The 25,066-nt window shown below is 36.8% G+C and overlaps 1 protein-coding gene across 1 annotated transcript; it reads right to left on the bottom strand.

The window, feature by feature from the left end:
* Positions 1-3,508: 3,508 nt before the first annotated feature.
* Positions 3,509-7,164, bottom strand: LOC306845561 (tiggy-winkle hedgehog protein; the record flags this gene model as incomplete). Its single annotated transcript, XM_079378431.1, has 3 exons — positions 3,509-4,188; positions 4,992-5,253; positions 6,856-7,164. The coding sequence occupies 3 exons, from the start codon at positions 7,162-7,164 to the stop codon at positions 3,509-3,511; spliced, it is 1,251 nt and encodes a 416-aa protein (XP_079234557.1).
* Between the last annotated feature and the right edge of the window lie 17,902 nt (positions 7,165-25,066).

The following is a 25,066-nucleotide window of genomic DNA, read 5'->3' as shown; positions in this document are numbered from 1 at the left end:
AAGATCAATTATAGCCTGTTGACAACTGCCAGTAATGTTTTGATGAGCATTATAAGTGTAGTTCACCCAAAATTAAAAATTCTTTCATTTTTCACTTACCCTCAAGTTGTTCCAAACCTGTATGAATTTCTTTGTTCTGCTGAACACAAAAGAAGAGATTTTGAAGAATGTGGATAACCAAACATTTGTTGGTCCCCATTGCCTTCCATCTTCTTCTTTTCTTTTTTGCTTTTATTTGGTCCATCTTAGGTCATACAGAAAGTAACTATAAGGTAAATATAGTAATATAATATAAATAATACAGATATAGTTACCCATATTCTTCAAAAAAATCTATTGTGTGTGTTTGTGATGAAAGAAATTTGTACAGGCTTAGAACAACTTGGGTGAGTAAATGATGAGAGAATGTTCACTTTTGGGTAAACTATCCCTTTAAACGGTAATATTTTGTATTATTCTATTTCTATATTCAACATTATTGGGTAAAGGACTGGATTTGACACAATCACTCACCGACTTAGTTTTGAATATGAATTGTTTCCCTCATCTTTCTGACAAAAGTCTGCCTAGGCAACATGTTTTACTCGTGCAGATGTCCAGCACCATCTAGTGGCCAATTTGTTTGCTCTTTTTCAGTTAATTAATAAATTGAACTTATTTATTTATTTTAAATTTTAAATGTTAAAGTTGACATTTAAGCAGGCTGTTATTAGGATGTTAATATTTAGTTTGGATTTTTATTGGGCATGTTTCATGAGCTTTGTGTTTTAATTTAAAATCATACAATTTCTTTTATTGATTGTGCTTTGAAAAATCTTGTTTAATCCTAATTCTTAAGTATTTTAAGAATTTGCTATTTTTAACCAATTCAAACAGTTATGTTTTCAAACACTGATGCAGATGTTGATTTAACTCCCCCCCCAAAAAAACCCTTCCATCTAAAATCACACAGACCACTGAAAGAATATGTGGTTCACTGCTTCTTAGATACAACAAGACCGCCTCGCCTATTGTGCTTGGTCTTTTGCTTGCAACAGACATTTCATTCTGAAATATTTTCCAAGACGCTAACGTCTTGTGTTAGGGAATGTCAACATTTGCAGAGAGTGGCCCTGCTCTAATCCGGCAGACTGTGGGATAGAGAGAGGATTAGGGGCTAGTTTGTTTTCCTGGTCCCCTGGAATGTTCCTTTAGCAGTGCTTTTGTACCTGGGCCGGGCCCAAGGTCATCCCTCTGTCTCCAAGCAGCTCCTTTTGTTTCTTCCAGCAAGTCTCAACCACACAGAGTCAACACCGCTCCCTCCTCAAACGCAGATTGTGAGTGGAATTCCAATCCTTGTCGCAACACTCTCTAAATGTTACTTACTTTTCTCATTAAGCAATTTGAGTCCCCCTCCCCACCACCACCAATGTTGTGTTTGAGTAAAATGTTGAGGGGGAAAAGATCAGCATACCAGTGTATCTCCCAGCCTGTCTGCATCATTCATCACAGGTTTTGTGCCTGGTGTCTGATTGAAGTCTGATGGATTAACTGACTCAGGTGGGCAGTGGTATTGAGCTAGTCACTGCTTGAACTTGTGCCAAAGTTGAGCTTCATTGCTTTCAATTATTTTAGAGCTTTACGTGAATGGGCCTTTCTACATCTCTGCATAAGCTCTTGTAGAATGAGTTGAATGGCCTTTGAATCATCTACATCTTTACCGATACTTGCAGTTAAAACTTTTTCTTCACACTCTAAAAAAAATGCTGGGTTAAATACAACCCAGTGCTATGTAAAGATTGGACAGAACACATGCTGAGTTGTTTTCAACCAACAGTTGGGTTAAATTTTTAACCCAACCTTCTGAGCAGTAACCCAATTGCTGGGTTCATCCCTATTTTACCAAGCGCTGGGTTGTATTTAACCCAGCATTTTTTTTCCGAATGCAGTAAGACCTTTTTGTAGCTATTTTCTACATTAAACATATTTCTTCCAAGACTGCTCAGGTCTTTCAGGAATATGTTTTACTCATGTTGAGCTTGATATGACTACCGAGAGACTACAAAATTATTGATTTTTATATTTGGTACTCCCTTAACATCTGTTAGGCCAACTGCCACGGGAATGCACTAACAATCATGTCAAAGGTTACATAGGAAAGAACATTTTAATGAACTTGAATGTACTTGTACAGGGTTCTGTTTTTATTTTAGCTACTGATCTGCTATTTGAGAAGCAAGCAGCTTTTAATATAGTGATTAAGTCAATGTAAAGATCTAACTATATATACTTCATGTTGACAGGATGATTTAAAAAAAACATTTAAATTCTGAGCATTTTAAAACGAAGGATAGCCTTTTTCTGTTTCTATAGGATTTTAGAAACAATAAATCCTAACATAAGCAAACCTGGATCACACAGTGTGACAGAGCCGTAAAAAGCCAGTAGATGTCGCACGACATCAGCTGTGTGAGATACTCTTGCTCCATAAGCATAATAGACATATTAAAAGCATCATAGCATCATCAAGCATAAAAGCCCAATGTTCATGCAAACAAATAAGCTATGTCTCATGTCTGTTTTGAAGTACACAGCATCTATGGACTTGTAGTATTCAATTAGATATTTTGTTATCTAGTTCTTTGCTATTTCTAATCCAAGTTCTGAATTGTCTTTTCTATTTTTAAAACTTTAAAATACTTTTGGCATCTTTTACGCCAGAGCAATTTATGGAGAGCTTGGGGGAGGGTCTTAAAAATGTTTTTGTTGTTGTTTTAGTAAGCAGTGTAGCCTATACAAGCGATTCAGTAAAGTTAGATTAGTCTATAAATTAGTCCAAGTGAAAGAAGTAGACCGCAGCGAAAAAAAAAAAAAGTCTCGTAGGATCGGCTACCTATTTACCATTTTCAAAAACAAGTAGGCTGCGTTTTCCACCTGAATAACAAGATGCTTCCTTTAAATTTCCTTTAAGGTCATCGAATAATTTGCACAATGCGTACCATGAATTTATTTTGAGTACTGTTGTCAAGAAATGTACATTTAAACAAAAAGTGTTAGTGTAGTGAATACACAAACGTTGAAACAGTGGTCAAAACAATGACACTTGACATATTTGACATAATGAACAGTTCGTTGATACATCGCAACTGTTTAAATAAATTGAACTTTGCACTATTTCAAATAACGAAATATGATTCTGGAAATACTTTTAGATCCGTCAAAAATCTAATATACAAATCTGTGTATAAAAATATAATTTTTGAGCGCCATCCTATGCTTATCCAATAAAATAGATCAGTCGGTTGCACACTGTACAGCCCTGTAAATTCACTGCTTTCTCTTATCTCGTATAATCTCACAAAAATGCGCAAAAACGGCCACATCATGCTTGAATCGGTGTGTAGTATGTTTCCAGAGACAGATGATCCAATACAAATAAATTATTCAATGAACACTTTAAGGCTTTTCTTACAGAAAATAAAGATACGTTTGAGTCTGATGCCCACATAGTGATACTGTAGCTGCAGTCTCAACTTAAGTGTGAAATCCCGAGTGGATGGAAAGAGTCTCTGTCCAGCAGCCAAGAGCCGATGTGAAACAGCATATTTGAGTACCAGTGGATGCCGTCCTCCTGAAAAGTGACGTTTGAATCAAGAGCCGGGAAAAGCCACGTCATCAGCTTGTGACTTAACCTGACCGGTGCAAAAGCCCAGTGCGCCCATTTGTGGCTCTCGATAACCGCGTAACACGAAGCCAACACCCGATCCACCATGATGGTTCCGTGCGCGGTGACTGGCGCGTAAGAGCCCTCGTGCTCTTCAGTGTAAATACTCTTCACTGTAACGCTCTTGAGGCTCTTGCCTGTACCTTCCGACACTAAAACCGTATCTCCAGGCTTCACGTTGCTGGCAAAGGTCGCTGTTGTCCCAGAACTAGCCGAGGCGTTTCCAACGAAGACGAGGTGCGCGGCTGTGAGGGTGAGCTTTGTAAAAGGCTCTGACGTCTCGATGACGATGAATTGCCTTCTCGTTGTCGGATCGTGGTCCATGAACATAATGAAGTCGCTTAATAAGACATTTCCCTCCTCGTCCGCTGCTAAAACCCGGTCGCCCACTTTAAGATCTTTGATGCGTTTCCTCCTCCCGTCTGCGAGTGTCACCGTGCCAGATCCAGGAAAGCATCCCCCTGATTTAGCAGCGACTGAATTTTCTGAGATAGAAGCGAAGATAGACAACTTAGGCTGTTATTTATAAAGCACTCTGCAAAAATCGATGGATTGACAGGTTTTGACATGATAGTGCTGACATGGAAATGATCCAAACACGTGTAGAGACTGTAAAGCAGCAAGTGTTGAAACGCTTGTCTGGCCACTCTGGCTCCTGAATTAACACAAACTGATCAGACATTGTCATTTAAATTGAGCCTACAGACTTTTCCCTGATCCCTTTAGTTTTGTATAACTGTTTGCACAGGTGCAGAGATCCCAACGTGCAAATTGGCCTTCTGCGCACATATTAATATGTCGCATTTAACACTTCTTGCAATGGTTTGTCATTAGATTTCACTTACTGTTTCATCTGCTTTTGGTTCTGCTTTTAGTGTGTTAACACTAGTTGTTTTCCATTTCCATAAATGATTCCCTTGATAGCATAGGCCTACTGTTCAAAAATGAAAAGATGCATGATGCACCATTTGGAGTCTTGACATAAGATCCCAAATAACTCTAGAGACTGTCAAAACAAAAGGTTTTGAGGCACCTGAAATATAAATTTTCTTGATGGGTTGTGTGAGGTGACAAAGGGTGCCAAGAGGTTCTCCAATTTGGCAATTTGAAAACCATCAGTAGGCCAGTCTTTTCACAATGTAAGCTATTTGCTGATTTTTTTGGATATGATTTTCAAAGAATACACATTAACACATACACAGAAACAAATATCTAAGCTATGCATCTAAATTATCGCATAAGCTGTATGGTGAATGCATATCAGTTATAATGATGACATTGCGCTCACCTGCTTTGACAGAGCAGTGTATATGGGCTTTGGATTCGTAATAGACCCAGTCGAATCCTGCCTCCACTGCAAGTCTAGATAGCATCCCATACTTGCTTTTATCCCTGTCTGAGGTAGTTATGTCCACCGCCCGTCCCTCGTAGTGCAAAGATTCTTCGAAATGGTGACCATCCTCATCCCAGCCTTCAGTGACGCGCAGTTTCACACCTGGCCACTGGTTCATGACGGATATCGCCAACGAATTTAACTTATCCTTACACCGCTGGATGAGTGAAAGAGACAGGTTGTCAGTATTTACAACACAGACCTTCCTTTTTAAGTGTGGAAGATTTACTGAATGTTTAGATATTAAAAAAGCATGCGCAAAAAGGTCTGTCGTCCCTCCTCTCCAAGTAGCCTAATTTCTGCAACAAAAGTTGGAGTATCTGCATTCATATCAGCAAACGGCTGTTAAAGGGACGTTTATATTGTTTCTGTGTTTTTTTCACATTTGCTTGCATAATGCTGAATACAGGCCTACCCCTGAACTGTCATCTTAGATGTCATCATTTTAGAATCAGATTGATCCTTAACGCAGTATAACAATACGGAGTTATACATCACTAAGCACATTGTCGGTCTGAGTTTGTGCGTAAAATATGTGTGCGCTGGGGAAATCGTTTGTTGCCACAGCTCAAGAGCGCAGATTCCAGACCGACCGATCGATCGATAACCGAGAGGAGTAAATAGAGCTGAAAATTCAAGTTCTTTCTCTCAGCCTGTGCGGCAGCAATCAATTACAGAGACGTTGCCACCAATGATTCGCTGATGTTGCTTTAATTAAATGTCAGTAGCCTATCCTCTATGGCACTGTGAACATGTGCTATTATTTTACTATACAATGGCAAGTTGCTTAATTTTTTGCTGGACATTGTCAGGGAAACGTGCACTGTAATTGACTACAAATAATTATCTTAAAGCATTGTCACCAGAGAAAGCAGTCGAGCAGCTGATTGGAATAAGCGCGCTCACCACGGGAGCCGGTAATATCCAGTACTAGACGCGCAAAATCAGTGGCAAAGATCACTTGTGACCCACATTTGCCATTAAGTACACAATAAAAGCAGGTCATGAGATCTATTCACATAAAGAATCGCAGATGTGATCCTAAGGACACGCATTAATTGATGGGGCGCACTGGAAAAAAATGCATATTACGCAATGCTTACGATGTGTGGAGGCGGGGTGCTTCGTGTATTTAATTGTTATTAACTGTCAAAGGTCTGTTTGGAGAAAAGAAAAAAACTTATGCTCAGCACATGCTTTCAAGCACTAACACTAAATTATCCAACGGTGCCAATTTTGCACTAATGGCAAAGCAAAAAAATCCGAATTTGCGCTCAATGGTCATTTTGATTGAAATGAAACGGAATATTATGAATACTGAACAGTGAAAATACGAAAATATAGATCACACGTTCCATGTAAAGTATGCACATGTTCACATTAAGGATATCACAATAGCTCATGCACTGCAGTGCTGGATTTCCAACAGTTATAGTTTTAGTTTTACCGCGCGCTGTCAGTGTCTCCAAAGTACCTAGAAACAAAGTCCAGTCACAAGTTTTTACAGCCTAATGCAATATGAGATTTCATTTGAGTTACACCAATAACTTTATTTTCTATTTATTAAAAAAAAATGTTCTGTACTGGCGCGTTAAAGAACCCAAAAACCAATACACAGATCTAAAGTACCAATAATATATATATATATAATTAATCTCCCAAAAATCATAGGAAACTCAAAAACCTTTTACAGCAAACATGGGCATCCATTATTTAAAAGAGTGTAAGTCTGGGCAATTACGCACGCATACGTCCATACCTTGGTCATCAGTCTGTCAGCGTTTGTGTTTTCCTCGTCTTTAAAGATGATATCGGGATTATAATTCGGAATCAGCTCTTTAAATCTCTCTGAATTCCTTGTGATTTTGCCTTCGTATTTGCCGCTGGCCCCGAGCGTTTTCTCGGCAACGTTGGGAATGAATTGCTTGTAAGCCAACGGGGTTAATTTCTTTGGGTGTCTTCGTTTTCCATAACTTCTACCGGGACCACAGGCTAATCCACAAGGCGTCAGAAGCAGGCTGATAAAACACAGAAAAGCAATTTGCTTCAGATGCAGCCTTACGTCCATGACGTTAAATGATCTCTTCGGATCTTTAAAGTTCAGTCTCTCACAGGGTCTTCTCGCGCGTACCGGATGGATGCTACCCAACGACCACTACCGAAGCAGGTGCAATAACGACCGCTCTCGATAGCCACTGACTGAGCACATTGGAGGCTGGCTGTCACAGCTAAGTGGGAGACGAAAGAGCGACTTAGTTTGACGGGAGGTAGGGTCAGACGCTTATGAGCAGAGGCAGTCTACCCATATGAATTACAGAGCAAATCTATGGCAGGGGGAGGGAGTCTATTGACTCACGGAGTGCCGTCCAACTATGATGCCATCCAAGCAAAGACGGTCTCTATACCTCCTTCAATTCTGCAGATATGACACAAACGTATTCTCACGTTGCCATGGTCAACGCGAGTTTACAGGGTTTCGTGTGAATGAAAATATCCAATAAGTACGTTTAATATAAGCGGAGTGGTTATGAAAATTATATTTTAAAGAAACAAAAATATGTGGTATTTCAGAATTGCATTATTCAATTCAGCCCTTTTATTGGTTTTAGTGCACCCTTTAACAGGTTATATATTTCTTGAGGTTAATATGACAAATTAGACATCCTTTTGTTATTAAAATAAAATCCTTAGATTTTTTTAAATGAAAAATGAAATAACTCCTTGTATCCTTGTGCTGTCTATCCATTCCTTCCCAGTGACTTTTCCTTTTTTGTTAGAAACTTCTCTTCAAGACTGGTGTAGACCTCATGAAGCTGCTAACAGCAGCAAAGGACCCAATCTTTTGTCCTATGTATCCTTTATACCCATCCTTTTTCTATTTGTCTTTGGTAGGGATTAATCAGGGCATCCAAAGTCCAGTCATACATTTCTGTTTTAAAGTTAGAGTTTAGATCTAACCGACTCCTCCTATTTGCTATTTGTTTTTATGCACTAATAAAAATGAAAAAAACGTTAATAGAATTGCTAATAGAAAATATTGCTATAAGGCAAAAGTTGGCATCAAAATGATTGTAAAGCATGTTCAATTGCTGAAAACTTTCCTGCTTGTTAAGTTTGTTGATTGTTGTTGTTTGTGCTGCCTTAAATATCTCAGCCTCTTATTTGACTATCAGATTTGATCTGATATCTTTTGACCCTACATTTTGTTTTGTGAAGGGGGTTTGTTGGTAGGCAAAATGAATGAGTGGTGCATCTCTGAATTTAAAACACCTACCTGATTTGGACTTTCAAGGGCTTCTGAAAATTGGCATGTGAGTGAGCAAAAACTCACCCTCTCGCCACTCTATGATTTGACCCAGATGACTCTTACACTTGAAAACACTAAATCTGTCCCACTCTTTTTAGAATTAATTGGCTAGACTGTATATTTATGAAGCTTTTAGGCACATATTTATACAACATTTTGTCTTCACTTGCTGAAACAAATCCATTTAGGTGATCTGAATATATACGCACAGTTTATAAGAGGTGTATGTTTAAGGATCTGTATATCAGACTATGAGATCAGTTCTGCAACAGGTGAATTTCAAGTGTCCCATGATAAATGAAATGGCCATTTAATCTCTTCAAATAGAAATCATAAGTAGTATCTCAAATAAAACTTTAGTAAACTTGGATTTTTTTTATAGATGTTCAACTTAAAATGAGATAAAAGAAAGTCCATTTGTTTAATATCCAGTGCTACATAACCGTACACACATACGCTTCATTGTCCTCTTCTCGCAAAATCTATAGTCCTGCAATCACTCTTAAAAGGATGAGGTGACCTTAACTCAACAAAAGCTCAATTTGTTAGATGAAACCATTCGTGCTTTTGATTTAGATGGGATGATGGTGGAAAAGGACGTCCTTACATCATTTGGCTGACAGCTCTGAGTGAGACATGCTTTAATGAACATACACAAGGGTTATGCTCTTCAAAGTTAGGACTGACAAACTTGAGTTACAATATGTAAAGACCAGTAGGCTAGTCCAATAAATCAGACAATATTTTGAAACAGCACATCTTAACAGCAGTGCTAGTCCCCCCTTGTGTCAGAATTTTAAACACATATTGGATTCAATTAATTACAATTTCTCCCAAAAAAAAAATATATATGTATACATATACATATATACATACACACACACACACACACACGGTATTGAATAAATTATATTTTAATTAATAACAAAATAGGAGGACAATGTATGTTATATATCAGAGTCTGTTGTCAACTTTATCTACAACCGTATTAATTGTTTAACTTTTCCTTTGTCACAATATACTCAGATTATACAAGAGCAAGAATTAGTGTAATAACTGTTGAAATAGTTTTCAACCCCTCTAACCTTTGAAAATAGAGGAATTCAAAGGAAAACATTATCTGTGCATCACTTGTAGTTGTTTGATGGTTTATGTGAATGCTCAGTGCCGAGCATCCATCTGGTCAGGTCTGAAAGGCATACTTGAACCATTCTTTTTAGTCCTTTAAAATACCTGTGGACAGATGGGTCACTGGACCAGTTAAGCTGTTTCAGATAGGTATGGTTTATTCTAGTCAAAAGCCAAAAGGCCATTCGCATCCACAGGAAATACCTGGCTTTACTAATGGGAGGCCTCCTTTTTAAGTTTTGACGGACCCTTGTAAATGTTATGGCCTTCCAAAATCTGGTGGTGAGACTTGTAGGGGTTTCTGACAATGGTTACAGGGACCCCTTGAATGTGCAGTGCAATGCAGTTTCCATAGTAATAACCTGAGATTTTTATGCTCATTTTGTAAGGTTGTAGGACTTAGACCTATGCATGAGATCTGTAACTTTCTTTTTGTATTCCATAAGCTAAAAACATTCAGTTCCTACTACATTCAAATAAACAGTTCATTATCTGAGTATCAGATCAGGGTTTAACCTTAAGAAGGGCCATTGCAAAAGAATTTCAGGACAGTTAACAATAGTAAAGATGCACATTATCGGTACCATATCACTTATTAGTGTAAGAGTTATTCATTGTATTGGATATTTAATTGTCCATGCTCATTTCATGTGTCTTTGCATTTAGATTACCTTTGCTGTCCTCTAACACTTACTTAAAGTCAGTTTTTAAAAAGATTGATACTGTTATTTAATAAGATATTTAAATGTAATCTTCAGCACACCTAAAAATTAATGTCCAAATTTCATACAGTACAATAAAAACACTACAAACTAAAATTAGTCATTTTAAAAGTGATGTAAAATGTAAATATATTTATGTTCTGGTGCCTAAATTAACTTTTGAAATTATTTAATTTAAAAATAATATTGAAAATTAATAAAGTTTTTGTATTGGAAGCATCATAATAGGTTGAAAATTGTTCAAACATTCAGCAATAGTGTGCATAAATCTTTAAGATTTCGTTAAAATGGCTTGGAGCTGTAAAAAAAACAAAATATATAGTAATTTTATTATGAATATAAATGTATTTCAGACACATACAAATATGTTGCTGATATTTATTTATTATGAAAATATTGGCAAGATTTGTACAAATCTGAATTACTGACTTATAGGGATACTAGTAAGGGATTTGTATGCTATAGCTATGAGTATAACTGTAGCTGTCTGAGATTAACTAATGAGTTCCTAATGAGAATGGCAGTATGTTTGTAAAACGGAGGCACTGAAACTGAAGTTCTGTTGGTGAATCAGCATACATACAATATCAATTAATTTGTTCACCTGGCACGCAGACTCACTGTTCTCCCTTGCCAAAGCGGGTCTCACTACTAATGAATGCTCTGATGCCAATAAAGCCCTTTAATTCACTCATCTTTCTACCGGCATCACTCTGGTGACTCAGTGACATAAAGTATGGATGGACAGAGTTGCCCTGGAACTGCTGCATTATCCTGCCATTTTCTTGGCCTAAATTAGATTTGCTTTTTCTTTATTAGCTTTCGTTAACTCACTTTGTTTGTGTAATTTCAAAAGAACTATGAGTTTGAGGATGCGTTTGTATGATTGGCACAAAACTAGCTCAAACTATGAGATCATCTTTTTTTTGCATAATTAAATGTTCCTACTTCAAGAGTAAAAAAAAATCCTATTCCACACCTCCTACTGTTTCTACACCTTCATGGTTTATTAAATGAAGAATACAATCAAATACTAATAGGATTGAGGTGCTATCTGAGAATTTCCTCTCCCACCCCTCAGGCCTGAGTTTCCTGGAGTTGAGGTTTGCACAGGAAAGCAGTTACCATATTCATATGTCTCAGTAATTGAGAACACTGCTTGGCAGCCCATAGTGGCCTCTTAGACAAATGTGTCCAATATTCCCTAATTAGTTGGTGAGACATCGGGCAATCTATACTTAGAATGTGAACTGAATGAAAACCTCAAGAAACAGTAGGCCTCTCTGCCGTGGATTTCTTCGATTCTTGCTCAACAATGAACAGAGGTTTTGTTCCTCTGCATATGCTGTTGCTCCCTTCCTGCAATAATTATCAGAACCTTTTAATAAATAAACTTGACCACAGTGTGCTTCACATACTGTACAGCACCTGCTTTCAGGCATTCCTGTACTATAAGAAATGGACACACAGAGGCGAGCTTGCTAGAATCGAAAAGTTTCATTGAATCAACCTTTGCTCTGTTGTTCATTCGATTCAGTTTGGCAATGATGCTCATTTGAAGTGATTTTTTTGTCTTCTTTCATAGAGCAGATAGGAGAGAAGTTTTGGGAAAGAAAATACGGGGGCCGGTTTCTTTTATAGAAGAGTAGACTTTCCATTAGCTGCAATTTTTATCAATCAGTACCTCGGGTGTGGAGTGGATCAATGGTCTGTCACTATGGCAACCGGCACAAAGTGATGGGTAATTCCACAAGGTGAGGGGAAGGATCCTGTGAGGTGGCAAAGACAGACAGGATCGATAAGGCCCAAGATAATGAGTGTGAATGCTCAATCCTGCCAGCCCTCAGTCCTGCCTCTCTCAGGATAGCTGCTCCAAGCTGTGACAGTAGGCAAATAAATGCAAAAGTTGATCAATTCATGATATTTTCTGGTATTTACCATATACATCTTATAAATCAGTCTCTTGTGCTCACCAAGGCTGCATTATAATGGTTTTCTATTTGAACATACTGTATTTTAAAATGCTATATTTTTGCATGCAAAGAGTGAATAGAACTGTAAATTTGTATCGGTAAATCCTGTTTGCTAGCATTAGGAGGATGGATGTACGTTTCGGGTTGAAAAACTTTTTTTCTTCTGTGTACGTTTTTACTTTTGGCATAGCAAATGAGCCACAGATCTCCTGACCTCTCCAGATTAATACGGTGTTTTCAGTCTAATTACAAGCAACAATGAAAGAAGATTACAACTGGAAAGAGGAATGCTAGAAATTCACCCGTGTGAGGTTAAACCAGTGCGTTAAGCTGTTGCGGTGTGATGCTTTTACTTTTTACCCCAATAGTGAATTTAGTACAGGTTTGCTACCAAAGCACCATTCGGTTTGATTGAACATCACCTCATGCTTGTACTGTATATCACAAGTTTACATTTAAGATATTCACCACATACTTATATTGTACTGAATGTAAATAAATCGCAGATATCTTTAAATGTATGTTACAGTATGACTGTATTATCATTACTCATGGGTTAATGATAATACAACACATGCTTTCCTTTCCTTTTTAAACATGGAGATCACATTATTATAGGTTAATGTTAATAAAACCTATGCTTTCCTTTTCTTATTGAACATGGAGATCACACATAGAGTCATCCACCACAACTGGAGCCATGTTGAGTCTTGCCTTTGTCTATCTGGGTCAGATGCCAGAATTGTAACCTTAAAAATTACAATCAAACTAAGAAAACAAGAGGGAGAGTTAAGAAGTCAAGAGGCACGTTTTTTCGCCATCATGACTGAATTCACTACTCGTGTTTATTACTGAACTGCAGATTATTTAGGATTATTTTATTGTTGGAAATGAAATGTGCATTTAATGTAGTGTAAGAGTAACTTAATTAGTGCAGTAATCACCACTTGTAACACTAGTTCTCAACCTGGGGACCGGGGCCCACTAGAGGGCCTCAGCAAACTTTACAGGGGTGAGGGGCTGCAGGATGAGTTAGAGGTATTTCAGTTGATAAACTATTATATTTTTAAATTGGTTCCAAGTTTAAATAATAATAATAACAATAATAAACCTGTATACTGCAATCATATCAGATTTTTCTCCTCTTTATTATTGTTCTTATTGAGTACAATTTGTTTCTTGAAACTTCTGGGATCAAAAAAATAAAAATAAACTTTTTTAATAGATCAAAACTCCCTATATCTGTGTGTGTGTATATATGTATGTATATGTATATATGTTAGAAACAATCAGCTTTGTGATATTTACAGTAAAATACCTAAGATATCTTATCCTATAGCGGTTGATATTATGTTGTGTTGCACAATCAAGACAGTTGTGAGACTTACAAGGTTATGTAAGCTAGTTATATTTGCATAGTGAGTCTGCGATCACTTTTCCTTGTTAAAAAACTGGAATAATTCATGCGGTGGTGAGATTGGTGTTTTGCAATGTCAAGCCAACAAAAATAACAGCAATGCAAAATTTGCAAAGTAAATATAATTATTTTATGGGTTCAGAATGGAAACATGAAAAACTGAGTGTGCATGTTTAAAGACATGTCAGCGATGTGTGATGCCAAAATGCTACCGAAAAACATCTTCACAGTGTGAAACATTTCTTTGATATATTGTATTGTGGGCTAGGTAATGTGCTGCAGCAGTGGATGCAGTCTATGTTAATAATATGGAAAAATCATTTGGGAGCAAACAATGTAGTTCCTGAAGGGTGTCTAATGTTTAGACTGCAGTTTATAATGTGTTACAGAAAGGTTGTCTTCAATGCTTAAGAGGTAATCTCAGGTCATCATTAGCTGTGGCTTTGAGTCGTGACCTCAGGGCTACAAAACATGAATGTAGTAAACGATAAAGAATGCAGTTAAGAGCTTATGTTTTCTAAGCTACATAAACGAGCCTGCCCCCAAAATGATTTCTGAATTAGTCTGAATCACGATCATGTTGCCTCCTCGTTGTTTAAATACATGATTTTAAATGGATGCCAAGGATAAAGCAGTCTGAGCAACGTGATTTATCGCTGCACAATGTTTAAAGTCAACATGAGTTGGATAGAACCTCATTAATGTTTTGTAATATTTGTATGATTTGTCTCAGCCTGTTAGAAAAGGGGCTATGCATGACATTAAAACATGTTACAATGGAGAATTGTTTAAGGGAAATGCTTAGTTGGGATCACATTTTGCACAAAGCTACTTAAAACGTGATTAGACAAGAAGGCCTCATTCACAGACGCAGTTATAATTGCAACATGCTCACGATGGCTTGGCTGAGCTTTAAAATCATTGTGTTTTGAGGCTAATTAGGGCTGCTTTAAACTTCAATATGACATTTTCAGCTAGACTTTATGATCTTGATGTAACTTTTTGATCTTGTTAATGAAAATATTGTATGCGGTATGTAATTTTGATCTTTGGGCTTTTGACCATGTGGAAACAGCTCAGTGAGACTCGACATTAAAATACATGCTCTGACATCGGTGGGAATTTGAAGTCATTAAAATAACTTGTGAAAAGGAGCGGTGCGAAGCCCATGAACTGAACGACTAACAAAAGAGGATTTTAAGGGAAATGTGAATTAGTCCTAATTCTTGCTTACTGGTCACTAATAAGATTTGTTTCTGTTTCATAATCTTTTTGCCTAGCCACATTTCCATGGACCAGAGTGCAAGACAAAATGCTCTAAACTGGATGACCTCTCACCTCCACAGATGAATGGATTCTGAAGAACGTCATGTACATTAATGGCATTAATTTGACCAAAAATACAGTAAAAACGGTAATATCGTGAAACGTTATTACAATTTGAAATAACTCATTTCTATTTTAATATATTTAAAATTGTAATTTATTTCTGTGATTTTCAGCATCATTACGCCAGTCTTCAGTGTCACATGATCCTTCAGAACTCATTCTAATATTCTGATTTGGTGCTCAATGTTGATAACGGCTGTTTTGTGGAAACTGTCGTACTACTTTTTTTCAGAATTCTTTGAATAGAAAATGCAAAAGAACAGCATTTGAAATAGATTTTTTTATATATATTATAAATGTCTGGCAGACTTACTGACCCCAAACTCTTAAACGGTAGTTATATTTAAATATGACCCTGGACCACAAAACCAGTCAAAAGGGTCAATTTTTGGAAATACTTCACCTGAAAGCTGAATAAATAAGCTTTCCATTGATGTGGCCGAGATACAACTATTTGAATATCTGGAATCTAAGGGTGCAAAAAAATCTAAATATTGAGAAAATCGCCTTTAAAGTTGTCCAAATGAAGTTCTTAGCAATGCATATTACTAATCAGAAGTTTTGATATATTTACGGTAGGAAATTTACAAAATATCTTCATGGAACATGATCTTTACTTAATATCCTAATGATTTTTGGCATTAAAGAAAAATCAATAATTTTGATCCATACAATGTCTTTTTGGCTATTGCTACAAATATACCCCAGCGACTTGAGACTGGTTTTGTGGTCCAGGGTCACATATTACAACTGTTTTCATTTCATACTCCTCCTTTGACAACATCAGCATTGTTGTTCAAGCCTGTGTTGATTCTTTTAAGCAGTCAGTGGTCAAAATCATTTCTAATTCTCTGTTGATAAGTAACTGGAAGCATATTATGTGTTATTTGTGACGTCACAAGTACTCATCGATAAAGATGTTGTCATGTTGAGTTGGGCTGTATGCTGTAGTCTCGGTCTCAAAGGCTGTGGACAATCGGTGCCAAATGACTGGCAACTTTGCCCAGTCCTTACCACTGTCTCTGGGCACCAGTGCTACAGAAGGCCATAAAATATTAATCAAAACTGTCTGATCAATAACTTCTCAAAGGCTAATAAGTGCTGTCAAATTTTTGTGATATGTGGAGCCCCCCAGCATTTAGAGCGTGCCGAGATTTATCGAAAATCCATTGTGAGGACGAGAGCATGAGGTAATGCAGCACTTAGTAAATGAAGTAAAACCAAAGTCTACTATTAAAATTTATGATTTGTATTTAATTCACAGAAGTCGCATCACGTCTGTTCATTTGAACTCTTTCAACCTGGTCTGCTTACCTCCGTACGGTTGCCGGCATCCATCTGATTTGAATCGCGCGTGTTTTATTCACTTGCGGTGTATTTCACTCTTGGTCCTGTCATCATGAAACAAGCTGTGAATGCAGTTATGTCATTTTCTCTCCATTAGTGTCATATGCCATATCATATGGAACAGAAATTGAGGCTTAACTTTGGCTCAGGGCTTGGCCTCGCTGTCCATTATATTGCTTATGAATAGTACAATAGATGCTAAGATCTTAACGATATCTTTTCATCTCTTGGAATTTGGACCAGTTTGTTTTTAGCATTTTTCTGTGTTATACTATTACTGTCACTACTTATTATGCTATTTCACAAGAGAATGATACATCAGTATTGATTTTATTGTACTCCATTCTGTTCTTAAGTAAAAGAAACAGTCATAGTGAACCTGATTAATATCGCCCAGACAGATGTAATATTTAACTTTTTATGGATCCTGATAATTACCCACAATACCCTGCTCCAGTCCCTCAGTCACTTGACTTGATCCATCACTCATTTGAAGTGTCTCATAACACTCGCTCATCGTTCATCTGCACCCTATCACAGGTGTCAGGCTTTTTGGGGTCACCTTGTGGATGGAAACCAATTCGAAACAGGAGAAGTAATAAAAAATAACAGCCTATCAAGGAGCTTTATAACAAGTGTGGCATTACCTTCAAAAGCATTGTAATCTCTTAAAAATCAAGGTTCCAAAATGGTGTTTTTGCAGTGATGCTATAGAAGAACCATTTTTGGTTTTCCCAAAAGAACCTTTCAGTGAACAGTTCCTAAAAGAACAATTTTGAAGAACATTATAAAAAAATCAAATTTTTTCGACTATAAAGAACCTTTTCGGTATTTGAAAGGTTCCATGGACGTTCAAGGTTCTTCACAGAACCATTGATGCCAATAAAGAACCTGTGTAAGCCAAGATATGCCACCATTCAAAAGTTTGGATTTTTTAATGCATTTATGAATTAAATTAATACTTTTGTTCAGCAAGGATGCGCCAGATTGAACACAAGTGACAGTAAAGACTTTGATAATGTTACAAAAAAATTCTACTTCAAATAAATGCTGTTCTTTTGAGCTTTCTAGTCATCAGATAATCATATTTTAGTCATAATCATATGTTCCACAAAAATATTGATATTGAGCACAATTTAGCAATAAATCAGCATATTTCATATTTTATCAGAAGGATTTCTGAAGGATCATGTGACACTGCTAAAATTCAGCTTCACCATCACAGAAATAAATAGCATTTTAAATTATATAATAGAAAACAATTATTTTAAATAGTAATGTTTCACAATATTTTTGTTCAAATAATTTAATGCCCTCAGTGTAAACCTCTTAATTTATAAATGATACAATAACGGCATGTATACTTCTAGATTTCAATTTACATAGTGTATCTTTGACATGATTTTTATTTATTACAGTCTGGCAATGGTAATATGAACAGACAGAAAAAAGAATGTGAGGATTAGGTGTCTCTCTCTTAGATCTGCTATCTGTCATCGCCAGGTTAACTTCTTTATGAATCAGTCTCCCCAGGCTGTTTTCAGAGCAGAGAGGGGAGCATGTATATTTAAGCTTGTGCCGCTTTTTAAAAGAAACTTTTGCCCGTGTTAACAAGGTCATTTTTATTACTTTGCATTTTTGGAATATCTAGCCACACTGCTGTTAGTCATAGGTGTCACACTGCCACAGCCATTAGGATGGCTAAATGCCTTTTGAGTTTTGAATACATTCGGATTCCCACCACTGGGAATGCTAGCATTGAGCATGTCAGATTAATAAATATTTGACTGTTTTTTTTTTTTTTTTCTTAGTCATGCCAATAACTATTTGTCATCAATGAAGCAGAAGAAACCAGGTCACAAGCAGTAGTATAGATGATTTATGTCAAAGTAACAGTCAGTCCTGTTTTAATGGTTCCTTGGCCTCACGCAAGACAAGAAAGCATTGATCTGGCTTTTACGACAAGTTAACCTCTCAGGAATGAGTTTTAATAGATTTTGAAACAACTATTAATAGGGAATAAAACATTTATGGCCACAGTATTTCATGCACGGCGCAAAAATCAATAGATCTTTAATGAAATTAAGCTTGTGCAACTATTAACAGCAGTTTCAGAGACGGATTATTGTGGTTAGGATTTGCCTGAGTGCTTGCTGACTCAAATGTGAAAAAGGTTGCAACACCGTTTTGAAATGACCCTGGTATAAGGGAGAAAGAGGGAGCAAGAGAATAGTCGGTAGCAGATTGTTGCATCTGGTGTTGGCCTCTCTTGTCACTAAAATGCCAGTCTTCACGGTTGCTATGCCGCTGTATCAAAGTGGAGGATGGCGCATGGGAAGGATTGTGGGAATGTAAAGCTGCACAGCAAACAGAGGGTCACCCAGCCGGATTCAAACAAACTCGTCTAACACTCCTATTCAGTCAAAAGTTCAATCAGTCACCATGGATGCCTTCTCTTCTAATGAGCTACAAATGTTTCAGTTGATGTTGATTGAATTGTTTTACCAGCCAAGGATGTTTATTAGAGTCACTGGGATTTGAACTGGCTGTGATGGATAAGCTTTTTCCATTGTTCTTGCCTTTTTAGCATTTGTAATATTAGAGAAGTTACTGTTCTTTCTTTCTCTTTCTTTCTTTCTTTCTTTCTTTCTTTCTTTCTTTCTTTCTTTCTTTCTTTCTTTCTTTATGCAGAAAAAGCCTTGTTTAAAGTCTAATTACACAAAAAGAAATTAGTGTAGAAACTGTTTTCACTCAGAAATTATAGTTAATTTCACAAAACAAATTATTTTAAAAATAATGGCAAATTCTTGATGTAGAAAGATTAAAATATTATTCCTTGTAAAAATAATAAATAAATACACCAATAATCTTTATTTGCAACTTCAAAAAAATTGACAGCGTATGCATTTTGTCATACTTTGGTTAGTCAGAGGCTAAATAAGTTGATCATATGTGTTGTACATTTTCCAAGTGTTCCAAGTATACAAATACACTATAACAAAATAATAAAAAATAAGTTTTGTATGAGTTTTGTATGTTTTACAAGAAAATACTCTTTCAGGCTTTTGATTTCAAAATTTCACGGTTAATGTGTTACTTGCTATTTCTAGGTAATTATTTGTGAAATTAACCGCAATTTCTGAGTCAAAATAGTTTCCTAGTTTTTTTTTTCAGTGTAGTGTTTGTTTTAAATACGTTTGTGTCTTGGCATGTGACCCCATTTAAGGTCTTCAGTTTGTATTGACATCTACGTTTTGGTTCCATCTTGGAAATATTATCTGTAAAAAAAAAAAACCTTTCTGTTATTGAACATTTATTTGGTTAGATTTAGCCCTGTCAAAAACTGTTAAAAATGACTATGCTCATTTAACCTAGAATTCCTTCCTTGGTGGCTTGTCTGTCACCAATTATATCTCTCTGTTTATCCTTTGACAAGTTAATTCACATGCATGTGGACCGACGGTGAAGGCTTGTGGATCTTTCCCATCACACTTAAAACACAGCCGACCACCCTCTCCTCTCTCAAGTAGGCTTTTCACAGAGGCTTTAGGAAACTGTTTAAGGTATTTGCCCTTTTTTCATCTATTCAACTGCAGCAGGCAAATCCTGGGCGGCAGAACCTGTTGATATCCCATAAGGGGCTTATATGACTCATCGTAGCCTAGATGCAACATGCTTGTTATTTGAACAGCTGCATCTCCACTCCACACTTTTATCAGGCCCATTGTGATCCTGCCATCCTGCGCTTTTCCTACTTGTTCGGAAAGCTCTTGACAAACCTACCAAAAATTGGTCATAGAACAGACGGCTAGACAGTTTTTTGGGTGGAGGCTCAGTGCTGAGTTGATTGCGAGTCTCATTGCGCTTCGGTTTTTCGAGATGAAGATTTGGTGTTGGTGGACTTCATTTAGCATTATTCCACTAAAAATCACTTGCACTAGTCAAGGTAAATGATCTAGTTTTTTACATAAACATTTCAGATGTGTACATTTGAAAATTCTAATGTTGAAAGCCTGCAGCTGCTCACGAAGAATAGATTTTTTTCCCTCTCTTTTTTTCCACAGGGCAGCTTGATGGATGATGCGCACACACGTACCTCCTCACACCTCATCTGGCCGAATGCATTCCTCATGCAATTAGTCCTTCTGAAGTTGCTTATTAGTTGGATCTCTTCTTTGTGGATAAGTCCTTTCACTGAACTGTCACAGCTCCTGGACAAGCCTCTCCAATCCACAGCCATTTACAAATGAATGGGGCACCATGCAAACCAAACAGAGCACATCCTTTTCCTGCTCTTTCACATGTTTGGTGAAAAGGAGGGGGGAAAACTCAATTTGTATTTGCGCAGACCATAAACAAACATCGGTCAGATCAAATGAGGCATTCAGAGCCTGAAGAAAGGTCAGAGAGAAAGGGGAGGGGAGAGATAGAGGAGGGATTGAAGGAGGTGCAGAATGGAACTCTCCCAGTGCCAATTCACAAGCTTGGGGCTTTTATGAGGGTGTCAGTTCTGTTGTCAGACTGACGATGTAGAGAAGCAAGTCAACGTGAGGGCGGAGGGCAGCACACCTTCTTCAGGTACCTGCAATGTGACCGTAAACTAAGCAACACCTTTAGAGACAGCCGAGGCCACAGCCAAATTACCTTTCCCGCATGAAACCTGGAGCGCCAGTGGTACTGCAAAGCTTTTTATGACAAACACAGTTTCTTCAAAGAGAACTCAATAAAACCCCTTCCGATAACTTCGTTCTTCAAAAGATCATTAGATTACTGTCTATCTGTCTGTCTGTCCGTCCGATTATATTAATGTTCACAATATAGACAATTTCTGCTTTAAATGACTCTTAAACTATTAATCTTTCTAATCTTAGATATATCAATCTATTTATCTTTGTTTTAATTAAAATTGGTTTACATTTAAATATAGGAAAATTTTTGGCTTCAGATCAAAAGTAAATTCATAGCTGACTAAAAACTACTTTTCCCAAAACTCTCAGCAGTGGATGACATCACTCTGCGTGTTTGTCTAAGTGCTTCAGTTGAAGCAGTCAGTCCAGCAGCCGATGGCTGTCACAGTCTCCTGCCAAACACACTCCATATTCACAATGCAGTTTAATTAATGACATCACTAAAAGGTTTGGTGCAATGAAGTTTGCATCTAGTTCAATTTCCTAAGTGCCTCTGTATCCCTTTCTAAGCAACAGCAACACAGAGTGAGACAGAGCCATCAATAATGCACCTCCAAAAGAGGAGGCCAGCTACAGCGAGCGGCACCAAACTCAGGAGAGAGGATTGTCAAAATGAGAAGATTCCTCACTTTGTACTGGATCCAGGTGACTGTTTGTACTCTCTGATGATCTTTTTTTAGGCACTGTACATTTGAACTGTCTAACAGATAACAGGTTTACACACAGATGAAACCAGAATAGAGCTTTTCTATCAGTTCACACTGAAATCACTCCATAGATCACTTGATTTTTAACTCCAAACGACTAATGGAAAACTGTGAGTTGTGTCTTGTAAGCTTTCTGGAAGGAACATGCTTGTAGTGACTTGTCAAGTGAAGATAAAAGGGGATTCCTGTGGAACACCACAAGATCTTGTGTATAGTTGATTAATCCATTTCATTCAGTCACAGCTGCAGCCTTTTCATGAATTCTATCTCATTCTGTGCACAAAGGTTATGCATATTTTGATGTATGGTTGCCGTGTAATTGACTGATAAAATACACATAGAGATACGGTTTGTGAACATAAACTGTATTATCCTTGTCCTGCTTGGTGAAATGCTGTGTTGGGGCACAAAACAGGAATTAGTCATCAGCTGTTCATTTGTTTAAACCTGAAAAGTAAAGATGTGTTTTCATGAACATGTCAAAATGAACAAAACTTAATCCTATTCCTTCCATTTCCTCAGTGGCATAAAAAGTGAATAGTAATTTAACCTCATTAGTCCTTCAAAGAGCAGAGCAGAGTTTAATCAGGACGCTCAAAGATGTGAGTCTCATATATGTGAATGTGACTGTACAGTTAATTTAATGCATGTATCCGGGGCTGTCTATTTACAGCAGGACTTCTCTTATCATTTCCTCCTGCAGCGGGTGAATGAGCACAAAATCATGAATCAGGACAAAGAGAATCATTCATAAACCAAGTTCATATTGTTTAATACAACCATAATGTACAATTTGTATTGTCAACACTTCAAATGACAAGAAAACATTTCTCATTAGCATTAACATCAACATTCAAACGTTTGGGGTCGGTAAGGTTTTTTTTTTGCAGAGGAGGAGACATTACTTACATTCAGCAAGGTTGCATTAAATTGAATTAAATCAATTTTTGATTAAATCAAAAATAAGAGTAAAGCCATCTGTAATGTTACAAAAGATTTATATTCAAACACATGCTATCAAATAAAAAAAAAAAATGCATCACAGTTTCCACTAAAATATTTAAGCAGCACAACCGTTTTCAACATTGATAATAATAGGAAATGTTTCTTGAGCACCAAATCAGTATATTAGAATGATTTCTAAAGGATCATGTGACACTGAAGACTGGCGGAATGGCTGCTGAAAATTCAGTTTACTATCACAGAAATAAATTACATTTTAAGACATATTAAAATAAAATTATTTTAAATGGCAATAACATTTAACAATATTACTGTTTTTATTAAATAAATGATCATAAAAATAAATGAATTAAAAACCTAAATAAAAAAAAATAAAAAAAAAATATATATATATACAAAAAAACCTATCAATCCCAAACTGACAATGGAAGACAGATGCCACCCATTTAATTTGTTCAGGTTGTCACTTGTAATTGATTTTCAGGGACATTAAGGGCATGTTTTCTACTGACAATATGTGACCCTGGGACACAAAACCAGTCATAGGGGTCAATTTTTTTAAGATCTTATACAAAAATTAAAATGTATACATGGCTCAAAGCTGAATAAATAAGCTTTTCGTTGATGTATGATTTGTTAGGATAAGACAATATTTGGCTAAGATACAACTATTTGAAAATCTGAAATCTGGGTGCAAAAAAAATACGAATGTTGAGAAAATCACCTTTAAAGTTGGCCAAATGAAGTCCTTCGCAATGCATATTACTAATCAGAAATTAAGTTTTGACATTTATGGTAGGAAATTTACAAAATATCTTCATGGAACATGATCTTTACTTAATGTCCTTGTGATTTTTGGCATAAAAGAAAAATTTATTATTTTGACCCATACAATATATTGTTGGCAATTGCTACAAATATACCCCAGCGACTTAAGACCGGTTTTGTGGTCCAGGGTCACATATAGAATATATATATATATATATATATATATAAGAAATATTCTTCCATGTCTTTATTATTAATCCTGTCAATATTATGATTTTTTTAACACATATTCTCAAAAATTGCATTGGGAATTGATTACTTTTTACCAATAAACTATATTTTTAAATTACTCATTTTTTGACAATTTTCATCAGCTTTAATAAAACTTGTAACAGTAAGTGATGAAGCCACAGATGCATAACCCTTTCTTGTCATACTGTCTTCCAAAATGTGCTGGAAGAGGAGACCAGCCAAGCTTGGGTGTGCACTGTGCAGTGATTTATAACCTTGATTGTCAGCCAGACTGATGTCTGAGGTCTTGTGAAGCCCTCAAGTGGTGAGGTGAGGAAGTGTAGGTGTTAAGGTGCAAATGACTTTAAAGCCAGTGAAACACACCTCTCACCTCTGCCATGCAATAAACCCTTAAGATTAAATAGACTTCACTCCTTTAGAGTTAGTGACTATATGTGATGATATTCCTCCAAATAATCTTTGAAATCAATATATCACTCGTCAAGCAACACATTTGACTTAACCTTATCTCTTGATTTTACACTTGAAGGCATTGAGCCTTGTTCACAGTGATGAGTCTTTTTTTACAGGCCTCTCCATCCCTCTGATGAAGCACTTAGCCCACTTCTATTTATAGCAGCAAGAGCGACACGATCGATTATTCAGCTTGACTCTGATTCTGCCTTCTCATGAACTGTTATTCAATAACCATGGATAAAATTAGACATTACCATCCTGAGGGGACAAATGGCACAGAGCGAGAGAGAGATTGTAGAATGTATGGCTGTGATTTAACAGGTCAAGATTTCCTTGTCTCAATAGGCTAAAGTTGACAAACTTCTGTATCCTGCACAGCTGAATAGCAGTACCTGGATGTGTAGCTAACATGAAGCAAAGAAACAGCTATGAGAAAAACCAAGGCACAGACAGACATAAAAAGAGACTGGAGTTAATAGTTACCTCTGTTGCACCCATGTCTAATCATGTCCATTTATTAAATATAAAAATACAAATTCCCATTGCCAAAATGACAACTGCATTGTCACCTAGCCAGTTTGTTTTCCTTTAAGCTATCGTTGCAATAAATTCTATTGGAACAACTGGGATGATTAACTTCTGTTAATGCCAAGAGGAACTTCCAATTCATAATTTTTATTTGAAACAGGACAGCCACTGACTATCTGCATATGGACTCTAACTGATGGGTCTGGACAGGGCACTAACAGGCTTAGCTTAATGAGAAACAGATGAATGTCAGTGACCAGGCTTAAGTCCAGCACCTGTTATCAGAGGTGCCCTTCATGCCACGCACTACAAATGCCATTTTTTG

This window comes from Barbus barbus (genome assembly GCF_936440315.1).
Source record: "Barbus barbus genome assembly, chromosome: 26".
Classification (NCBI taxonomy): domain Eukaryota; kingdom Metazoa; phylum Chordata; class Actinopteri; order Cypriniformes; family Cyprinidae; genus Barbus; species Barbus barbus.
The sequence above is the reverse complement of the archived record's forward strand: the minus strand, read 5'-3'. Positions and strand labels throughout refer to the sequence as shown.